Below are 11,126 nucleotides of genomic sequence, written 5' to 3'. Positions count from 1 at the left end.
GAGCAGTGGTGACTGTCACGCCTAGAGAGACCTTTCGGGGGCTGTCGCCGCGCCTCTGCGTCGCGGGTGACACTGCGGTGCTCGCGATCAGGGCAGCAGTTGCCTCTTAGTGGAGGCGTCTTGGGCTCCGGGCGTCCTCCCTCTCCTTCCTCCTCTGCTCGCTCCTTCCTCCCGCAGCTACTCGCTCCTTCCCTCACCCGCTCACACCCGCAGCCTCTCAGAGCGGGAAGCCGCGCGGCCCCGCCGTTCCTCTCCCAAAGGGGCCTCCTCACTTCGGAGATGCAGTGACAAGTTAATATGGGCGTCCAAGCCTCGGCTTCCCAGGAGAAGAATCGCAAGAGGGAACAGTCCCTGAGCGCCCAGATCCCTTGAACAGGCCGCCCAGGACGGGCGTGAAACCCGACTGCAGCATCCGTCCAGGTGGGACCAGCTGAGCGCAGCGACCAGTCCTCTGCTCCCTCCTGCAACCCGAAGGCGCGCTCGCCGGTTTGCTCTGACTCCCAGACCCTGGGCTTTTTTTTTTTTTCCTGTTTTTTTTTTCTCCACTGGTGGTGGGCGCCTCGCGGGCCGAGGCCCGGCGCCTGCTCTGCTGCCCGCGCTGCCTTTAGCGGTCGCCTCCGCCGCCGCTTCCAGGGACGTGCTGGGAAAGCCGAAGCCCCGGGAGAAGATGCCGGCCATCCTGGTCGCCTCCAAAATGAAGTCGGGACTGCCCAAACCCGTGCACAGCGCCGCACCCATCCTGCACGTGCCCCCAGCCCGGGCCGGCCCCCAGCCCTGCTACCTCAAGCTGGGGAGCAAGGTGGAGGTGAGCAAGACTACCTACCCTAGCCAGATCCCCCTGAAATCCCAGGGGCTGCAGGAGCCGGCGGGGGAGGGGCTCCCGCTGCGGAAGAGCGGCTCGGTGGAAAACGGGTTCGATACCCAGGTGAGAGGCGCTGTGTGCCGGGTCACTGTTCTGGGAGGGTGGGTGAATACTTCTTGGGGAGGAAGGTCACACAGCTGGATGGGTGAAAGGGCTACCGGGTGGGCGCAGAAGGGAGCTTTTCTACTTAGGCTGGCAGATCTGGGGATGCGCGAGGAGAATGGGCTGGCCAGTGGGTGTGGCTCGGGTGCCAAAGGTTTGCCTTAAGAACCTTGAGAGACCGGGGGGGGGGGGGGGGGAAGGTACGCCAGCAGCTATTTTCTGGGGGGTACGGGTGGCGTGTTCACACACACACACACACACACACACACACCCCTGCATCTCTGGAAATGTCAGTTCCTGCATATTGAGAGCTTGGCCTCAAGAAGGCAGTGTCTGCTGCAGCGGCCGGCTGGCTGTCGGTTCTGCAAAGATTCCATCTATGCCAAGGAATGGTCTGAAGTCTCTTGGGCTCGATGCCCCCAGGCCTGGCTGCAAGATCCAGGAAAAGGGGTCTAGGGGTTGCAATCAACCTGTTCCCCTTGGTTTGAAGATGGCCTGCCCCTGCCCGTCTCTTGGGCCGACAGGATTCCAGGCACTGTGCTGGGACTGCCCTAGGAGTGCCCGGTGCACCAGCCGAAGCAGGCAACCGGAGACTCCTGGCGTCTTGGCTGGCTGTTGCGGTGGGGGTGAGGAAGGGGGTGGGGGTGGGGGTGGCTGTTTCCAAATGGCTGCCTGAAGCTAAGCCCCTCCTTCCTGGGTAGTAAGTCCTGGCGCTGGTAGGCTGGGTGACCGGGTGTGGGGATGGCTGATGGCTTGGGCTTGAAGAGAATGGTGACTTCTACCTTTTCAGACAGAGCCTGCATCACCCAGTTCGGCTGGGTGACAGGCCCTGGCCATGCAGTCTCTTTTAAGGAAATCAGCAAGGGCCAATCAGTTTCTCTTGGCCTTCTGCCCTCCCAGCTCCTTTTTCTCCCCTCTCATCTGGTAGGCGGGAGCATGGGCATGCAGTATTTTCTTGGCAGTCAGTCAGTAGGGACTTTTGGGGACAGGCTGACCTGACGGATGTGACTGTCCCAGTCAGGAGAGGCAGGAAGCCAGAGGGGGAGGTGGTTTGGGGCTGGTGTCAGGGAAGTGGCAACAGACCAGCTGACCTTTTTGGCACTTTCTTTTCTGCTGACACTGTCTCCACCTTCTCCTGGAGCTTTCTCTGATCAGAGGCTAGAACTCAACACATTGCTAACCTTTCCGATGGAGGAACTGGAGCTGGGAGTTAATTGTAAGCAGACTTTTGGAACTCTGGGCTGGAGAAGGCCCTCGAAGCAGATTAAGCTCCCAGGCCAGGCTGATAAGCATGCCCCATGCTGCTGCACTTGCTAAACATTTTTGGCAGCTGACAGGTTTGAGTGATGGCGTGTGGGAGGGAAGCAAGATTTCGCCCTGTGCTCCAGGGGGCCTGGCTCTGCTAGGATTGTATGCGGTGTTCTCTTTTTCTGCTTTGAGCCCCAGGATTTGGCCTGTGGGCTCCAAAACGGGAATGTGCTCAGGGGTTCACTCCTGGGAGGTTTTCCTATCCATCCTAGGAGATGGGGTTTATGAGGTATGGTGGGTGGTATGTGGGAGGCCAGAGCAGCGACTCTGGGATGTGACACACACCCTCCGGCCTGATGAGAAGGAACTGAAGAATGAGAGGGAAAGTAGGCACAGGATTGTCCCCACCCAGGCAGCTGTTTTGCCTTTGCCCATTTGACCCCATATTTAACAAACATTGTTGGAGGACTTGCAGGGGGCAGGTTCTGGAAAGGGGATTCATCACCCTCTTTCCTGAAAAAATAGTATCCACCTGTTCCTGGAGGGGCTGGCAGGGTCCTGGTGCCTCCGCTTGGCTCTCCTCCCTCCCTCTTGGCCCACTATCCCCAGAATGCTCCCATTGCACCTGTTTTACCCTCAGTGGGACCTTATGTGCTCATCATGTGGATGGTTTGGACGGACAGTTTCCTTAGCAGGAAACTGGTTGCTTCCTGGTGGGCTATCCTATTTTTTACCAGCCCACTTTCCTTATCCATGTTTGGGCTTTCTGAGGGCTCTTCCCTGAGGCAGCCAGCAGATCCTTGTCCTTACTGGCATCAAAGTGACTTTGGCAAAGGTGGTTTTCCCTTCTTTGGACAGGGCTTTCTTTCACTCTACCTAACTTAGTGCCCATTCACCATCCAGGAAAGCCTCTCTATTACAGCTTGAGGACTGTGTCTGGCTGGACTTCTGTGGTCTCTAATCCAAAACCTGGTATCTATCACTAGAAGACACTCAGGAAACGTTGAGTTGTATGGCAGATGATATCTTGGGGCCTCTGACTCTCCCTTTTATCTGGGGAGTTTTTCTCAGGAGGATGAGTTGTGCAGTGGTCAGTACATAGATTTTAAAGTCAGGTAGATATCCGTGGTGTCCTGTTTCTGCCATGTACTGAGTGACTAGGTCAATTAACCTCTCTGGACCTCAGTGTTTCCATCTGTACAAATGGGCATAAACAACCACACAAATTGTAAAACTGAGAAAAATTACCCATGAAGTGTTTAGCCCAGTGTCTGGCAAATAAAGGACACTTAATATAATTAGCTATTTATATCACTAAACCAAGAGATAAGGCATGTTGAACCTAGATCTAATAGCCTCTAAGTGAAAAAAGGCAGAACTTATTTCTCTAGCCATTGAAAAGGTATTCATCCGTTCACAAGAATTTACAGAGCACTTGTCAGTCAAATGATATAACATTGACAAATCAATAACAATATAATAATGGCAAATCAAATAATAGAATCCTTTCCTATGTGCCAGGAATTGTTCTAAAGACAATTACATAAAATACCTCATTTGATTCTCATGACAATGCAATGACATCAACGTTGTTATTTTCATTTTACACATGAGGAAACTGAGGCAAAGACTGGGTTAGTAGCCTTGGGAGTAGCAGAAGTAGAATTAGAACGTAGACAGTCTGGCTCTGGAATCCAGGCCCTTAACCCCTGTCCTTTACAGAGATAACCACAGAGACTTCCGGCTTACTGGCAAGACCCTGTAAAACCACTGCTCTGACCCTTGAGCTTGAAGAGCGAGTGAGACTCTGCAAGTCTGCAGTAACTTGCTCCAGGTCGTCCTGCTCCAGTGGGATGGAACAGAAGGTCCAACTCACATTGGTCTAGCTTCAAGTCCAGTGGTCTTCCACCCTTCATAGCTGCCTCCCTCCATCACTTATCCTGGCAGGTGTACGGGGTAAATAAGACACGGCCTGGGCCTTGGGGATTTCATAGTCTAATTGGAGATGTAATCAATGTACCAAGAGCAACAGGACACAACACAGAGAGGGCTGAAAAGTATGCTTGGGGCTCAAAGGAAGGGCAGAGCCACAATGGCTGGAGAAATCCAGAGGGCCTTCTGGAGGAGGCTGGGCTTCAGGCCTGGCTGGGTGGGAAGAAGAGGTAGTGACATGATCATGAGAGGGAAGGATGAGGAGCAGGGCCATGTGGTGGTGCAGAGCAGAAGATGATGCCACCACAGGGAAGCCACGCTTTCATACAACAGGTAATTGTTCTGTATCTAGTATTTTTCTTTTAAAATATGGTGGTGAGGGAACAAAAGCATTTTGCAGTTGAAGGATCGGCTCTTTTTAAAGTTTATTCATGTTGAGAAAGAGAACACGCATGTGCGCCAGCAGGGGAGGTGAAGAGAAAGAGAATCCCAGGCAGGCTCCGCACTCTCAGTGCAGACACAGAGCCCGACGTGGGGCTCAAAGTCACGAATCGAATCGTGACATCATGACCTGAGTCGATACCGAGAGTCGGACCCTTAACCAGACCCTTAACCGACTGGGCCACCCAGGTGACCGTGAAGGATTGGCTGTGCGCACTGTCTGGTGGATGAGAATTCTGCACATGCAGGCTCCTTAGGAGAAGGGGGGAGGTGGCCTCCATAAAGACCTGGTTCATAATAGACCTTTGGGAAATGACAGTGATTATCGTTATTAGCTTGGGGTTCAGAATGTTCAACGCGGTAGTTACAGGGGAGAGAGGCTGTTCTCACGGCTGCTTTTATTATGCAGCAATTCTCTTCAGCCAGTGACAGCCCTTTCCTCCCAAGCTGGCTCTCCAAGCCCATTAAGTGTGAGAAGACCTAAGGTAGCCAGCAGACAGCACTTAGGTGAAGCCCCACTGTCCGTCTGCCACCTTGAACCTACAAACGTACAGCTGGGCTCCACCCCCACTGGGGGCGGGGCGGTGCTCCGGAGCAGCACCCCTCCCGAATTCTCCTCCCGGTGCTGGGATACCTGGGCCATCCCCCAAGAGCGAACATTTATAGCATCTGCCCTGTTAACGCAGTGTATAAATTATGACCATATGCAAAGAATTGTTTTAGAGGCATGCTCTGCGTTAGTTCAGAAACCCTGGCCGGCTGACATACTGATAAGGAACGCGCATGAGCTATTTGAGGAGAGGTTAGCTTATTTTTAAGAAGCAGCTGCAAGGGAAAAAAATTATATCTGTAATACTTCGATATTTCCTGTTTTTAGGAGCCTGATGTTCAACTTGCAACTCATTTCTTTAAAAGAGTAATTAGAAGTGATTGAAATCCTCTGTGGGTATTTTAGATGTTTAAAAAGAAAGAGCAGGCGAGGCCCCTGGGAAGAGAGCACAGCTCCAAGCTTATAACCTGTTGCAACTTTGTCCCATTGTGTTTTGATTAGACTCCTTACTCCATCATCAAAGTTGATTATGGATTTGATTAGTGCATTTTTCTGCCGTTGTGTTATTCCCTTTCTTCTCCTTCTCAGTTCTTAGAGGGGAATGTATAGCATGGTTATCTGCCAACATGCAAGAATGTTTATATTTCACATATTATTGCTTATTCCATGGGTTAATTTTCTGAAGACACTTTAAAGGTGGGACTGGTGGCCTATTTAGGATACCGTTGTGTGTGTGTATATATATGTATATAAATACATCTACTTCTGGATATGTGTATATACACATATACACACACACACATATACAAATATATGTGTATATACACATATATACACACACACACACATATATACACATGGAACAGCTTAAAGTAATGAGCACATGGAGGCGCGCACACATCAAAGGCCAGGCTGGAGGAATTGCCGCCTATTTCCAGCTTTCGGAATGGCTAGATTGGCCTCCCACTTCTCACACTGTCTTCCTCTGTGACCAGGACTGAAGCAACCAAATCTTGGTGTCCCGTATTATTTACTTATGAGACAGAAGAGCCGGGGCCTTGAGAGAGGTGTTTTCATTAAGACTGCGGAGCTCCGGAGGCTCCTCTGAAAAAGGCAAACCGCCCTGTGAGATTTTGGCTTGGGCTCAGAGATTTGGTTTCTTAGAATCAGCCTCAGCCACAGGGAAGGGAGCATTTATGGAGTATCTGCTATGTGCCTGATAGTCTCTGTTGCTATATATATGGTATATATACTATATATAAACTATATATATACTCTATACTATATATAACTCTATACTATATATAAACTATATATATCAAACATATATTTGTTTCGTATATGTATTGGTTTTGTACATATATTGCTTTATACACCTATTTCTTAAATGTATATTTGCATATGTTTGTTTATATACAATTTGAGACACAAGAAATGGCTAAAACGTAAAGTGGTTTACGCATTTCGTACGAAGAAGCTGAGAGCAAAGGACGTTTGCATTTCAAGGCAGCTTTACGTGGCAGATTGGGCTTCATTGAGAGACACACCAGGGTTCGAATCCAGACTTTGGCACATTACTTAACATCTCTGAATGTCAGTGTCTTCACCTATGAAGTAGAAACGGGCACAGGTAGGTTATCAAGCTTAGTGCCTGGCAGGTAATAAGCAAGGATATGTGGTGTTGCCTATTTTTATCACCCAAGGTCAGAACCAAGTGTGGAAGCCAGATCTGCCTCATGCCAAGCTCATGTTCTTTCCACGCTACCTCTCTCCCAAGTGCATGGTTGAGTACATTAAAGGACAGATGCGAAAGCAGAGAGCATAGCAGAGCTTTGGTTAGATGAATGGGAGGCAAGAATAAATTAAGAACAGTGGCCTCTAAATGAGTCATATCCAGAGTTGTGAAATGAAACCTCCACATTTTGGTTCCAGACATGCCGTCCCGATAGCACCAACCAAGCTGAGGGACCTACTGCAAACCAACCTTCTGGAAAAGCCTTCTTAGTAACACCGTGTCCGAGCTAGCACCGCAGCCACCGGACAGTATAATGGCCTTGCCCAGGACCAAGAATGGGACAGTCTCATTGATTGGGTTTCTGAATGGCTGTTTATTGTTTTGAGGGCAGAAGGAATGCCCTCTTCCCTCGAGGCTGGCATGCGTATGGTGGGAGCCAGACCTTGTGATCTGTTTGGTCATCGAGGTGCCCCAAGGCATGGCTGGCTGCTCAACGGTGTTTTACTAATTGCCTCATGGCCAATTTCAATGGCTACTCTGTCTCCTGGTCGCATTGTTCAAGGAGATGGACAATGTGTTCCTAGAATGTCTTGGTCAGAATGGGTCATGTGATTTGGGGAATAAAACTGGGTCAAGCTTTTTGTGTTTTCAGTCCACACCCGACAATAGTGAGTGACACAAAAGTTTTCTCAGGAACCTCAAGTCACCCACACAGAACCTAAAGTATGACTCATGATTTAGTGTCTCTTTCCCAAGAAAAACAGACCCTCTCTTGTGTTTTGCAAACAATGGCCCCACAGCCTCAGAATATTTTGTCGTTTTTTCCAAGCGAAACCTTCATACCTTCCGTGAATTTTAGGGTGTTTCAATTCCCACCCTGTCTTGGTGGGAGTCAGGATAATTATGAGCCTGGTTCCCAGAGTTCTTTTGGGGCCTTTGAACAAAATCAGTGACTCACAGCAGTCTGACACAGTAGAAATAATGGTAATGATGGCCACTGACGCTGACTGACCATAGCCTCTGTACCAGCATAATGCATAGCACCAGAATGTGTATCATGTCAGTCAGTCCTCACAGCATACCACAAGGAAGATGCTACTTCCTGAAGAGAAATGGAAGTGACTGCTCCAGGAGTCAGCAACTTTGGTTCTAGTTCTCTCGCGTCGGACGCTTTGCTGCCATGACCTTCAACAAGTCGCATTGTCTTTTGAGCTTCAGTTACCTCACTTATGAAACAGAGAGGATAATTCTTGCTCTCTCTTTTCTGAAGGGTTCTTGGGAAGTTTAACAGAGGCAATTATTAGGACTGAGACACTGGCTTAAGCACCTTACACCATAAATACCCTTTAAGGGAGCCAAGAATGAGAGAGGTTAAGCTGTTTTGCCAAGTAGCGTAGCCAGAGAGTGGTAGATCCAGAATTTGAGCCCATATCTGTTTGACTCCAAAGTTCCTACAAGGGTGAAAGCACTTTGAAAAAAATATCTGGGGGGGATCCTGGGGACTCAATCGGTTAAGTGTCTGACTCTTGATTTTGGCTCAAGTCATGGTCTCACAGTCCATGAGCTTGAGCCCCACTTCAGGCTCTGCACTGTCAGTGCAGAGCCTGCTTTGGATTTTTTCTCTCTCCCTCTCTCTTGCCCTCCCCTGCTTACATGCATGCATGAACTCACTCTCTCTCTCAAAATACATGAACAAACATTTTTTTAAAAATCTGAAAAGCAGAGGTGTCTCAGTCGGTTAGACGTCAGATTTTGGCTCAGGTCATGATCTCACAGGTCCTGAGTTTGAGCCCTGCATCGAGCTCTGCACTGGCAACTCAGAGCCTGGAGCCTGCTTTCGATTCTGTGTCTCCCTTTCTCTCTACCCCTACCCCCACTCAGCTCTGTCTCTCTCTGTCTCTCTCTCAAAAATAAGTAAGCATTAATTTTTTTAATCTGAAAAGCCATTGTTAATACTGAATCAAAGTAAATTGCTATAAAATATCCTTTGAGTTGGTACATATGGCATTTGGCTCCTCCCCTCTGCCCCTAGGGTTTGGAAATACTGAAAATATTCTTTCAATATTAAATATATATTTGTTTATTTAGTTATTAGTTAAACCTCTCTGGAATTTGTAAAATTCCAAGTGCTCTGAGGCCACAAGGTCCACTAAGTGCTTATCAGTGTGCAGTTGGCAGGGCTGGTCCTGGAGCGAGGAAGAGAAAAATGGGGAGTTTGCTCAGAATCATTTGTTGACATGAGGAAGCGATCAGATAAATTCAGACTATGGATCATCCTTTACGACAACAGGCCTGATATCTTCAAAACTGGCAATGTCATGAAAGACAAAAATTTTAAAAGGTAGATGGAGACTAGTCTAGAAAAGGAGACCAAAGAGATGTGATAACCAAATCCAGTGAGATGCTTGACTGGATCCTAAACGAGCTATAAATCTAGAAAGTTCCTTTTGGAGACAATCGAAGATGTCTGAATTCAGATGGTGTATTAGTATTATTCCATCAGTGTTCATGGTATTGGGGTTATGTAAGAAAATGTCCTTTTTCTTGGGAGATACATACTGAGACACCTAGCGATGTCTCGGTGTCAACAGCTAATTCTCAAATAGTCCAGGAGGAAAAAAAGGTTAGCATATCTGCAGAGAGGAGAAAGTAAATGTCATAAAATGTTAACAACTGATAAATCTAGGTGAAGATACATGTGCAGTTTTTTCAACTTTTCTGTTTGAAATTTTTCAAAATAAAATGTTGAGAAATAAAACAAAGCTCTGGCTATAGAGTATATGTTAGCAGTCCTCTTGATATCTACGGTGTACCCATGAGAACATAAATGAGACAGGAATGGGTGAGTGAGTGTGTGTGTGTGTGTGTGTGTGTGTGTACGCACGCGTGCGCACTGATAATAAGTAGCCCAGCCAAGTTTATTTCACTGGGTTCAGGATCTGGAGTCCTTATCTCCTTTCTGGTATAGTGTGAGAATCTTGGCTTAATTCCCATTCTTTCATGAGAATAGTTGCTGACGGTTTATGGAATCACAAGATTCAGGTTGGTTTGATACTCTTTTGTAAAAACCAAAGATGTTTCCAAAGTTGAAAGCATAAAAGAAATGGTTTTTAAGGAGGGAACTTTTAAAACTATTAAAACCTCCAGTTGAGTCTTACTCCTCTAACACTACTTAGGCCTCCTTTGTCTGGCTAAATCCTCCTTGTCCTTCACCCTTTCAAGCTTCAGCTTTGTGTCACCTCCTCCAGGAAGTCTTCCACCATCACCATGATAGCATCTCTCCTATATGCTCCCATAGCCTGCTCTATAGCCCCCACAGCTTGGCCTGTGATTGCTTGTTTAGCCAGACCATGGCTTCCATGAGTCAGGGATGTGTCTCTTTTGATCTCTACTGATACAGGGTCAGCCCATAGTAGGTTCTTAGTTACTATTTGCAGAGGAAAAGAAGGATGGGAAGGGGAAGATGAAAGAATTGAAATGGAGGAGCAAGTGGATATTGAGCACCAGCTGTGGTCATGAGGCTCTGGCTAAGCCACGTGTTTTGTAGAACTCCCTCTTGGCTTGTGCACTGAGAAGATCATGTGATGGTGGGGGTGGCCAAATGTAGGAGACACAGAGAGGGCTACCTGAACCTTGGCGGAGGCCAGTATCAAAGCTCTCCAACTCCAGGTCTTAGAGAAATGCACCTGGCCTGGCTGGGCAGAAGAAGGAGGCTGTTGATAATGTCTACACTGTCTGGATGTGACAATGTGTGGACACTGACTGGATGTGACAGTGACTGGACCGTAGACTGGAGGGGGAGAGAACACCGTGGGCTCTCGAGGACTTTGGCAGATACACACACACACACAGACACACACACACACACACAGACACACACACACACACACACACACACACACACCAGCTTTGGAAGGGGGGCCTGAGAAAGATTCTGGAGGATTTTAGCTGGTGAAGAAAAGGGAGGGCTTCGAGAGTCCCAGGATGGGACAGCCTTCTGGGAATAACAATGACAGCAATCATTTACATGCCACATCCGTCTATTTCATCCTCACGCAAAAGTTCTGAGCCAATATTGATCCTGTTTTACCAGAAAGGGGGGAGAATGAGGAGTCAGAAGGGAGACGAGCCTGAGAGGGGTCGTGGAACTTACTCAGGTCACACAGGTGGTATGGACGGGTGACAGAATTCATACCTGGGCATCTCTAATTCCAACATCTCTTGACCACTGCCTTCTTGTGCCAGTAACCCAGTAA

The 11,126-nt window shown here is 48.3% G+C and overlaps 1 protein-coding gene across 2 annotated transcripts in view; it reads left to right on the top strand.

Moving 5' to 3' along the window:
* The first annotated feature begins 560 nt into the window (after positions 1 to 560).
* The window catches only part of NAV2 (neuron navigator 2), a 373,160-nt gene continuing 362,594 nt past the window's right edge, over positions 561 to 11,126 (top strand). For both annotated transcript variants that reach the window (XM_029956497.1, XM_029956496.1), the window contains exon 1: positions 561 to 925. In XM_029956497.1, coding sequence (XP_029812357.1) covers positions 668 to 925 — 258 coding nt within the window. In that variant the 5' untranslated portion in view covers positions 561 to 667. The remainder of the gene's footprint in view (positions 926 to 11,126) is intronic.

This window comes from Suricata suricatta, chromosome 11 (genome assembly GCF_006229205.1).
Source record: "Suricata suricatta isolate VVHF042 chromosome 11, meerkat_22Aug2017_6uvM2_HiC, whole genome shotgun sequence".
Classification (NCBI taxonomy): Eukaryota; Metazoa; Chordata; class Mammalia; order Carnivora; family Herpestidae; genus Suricata; species Suricata suricatta.
Note: the sequence above shows the minus strand (reverse complement) of the source record. Positions and strands in the feature narration are given on the sequence as shown.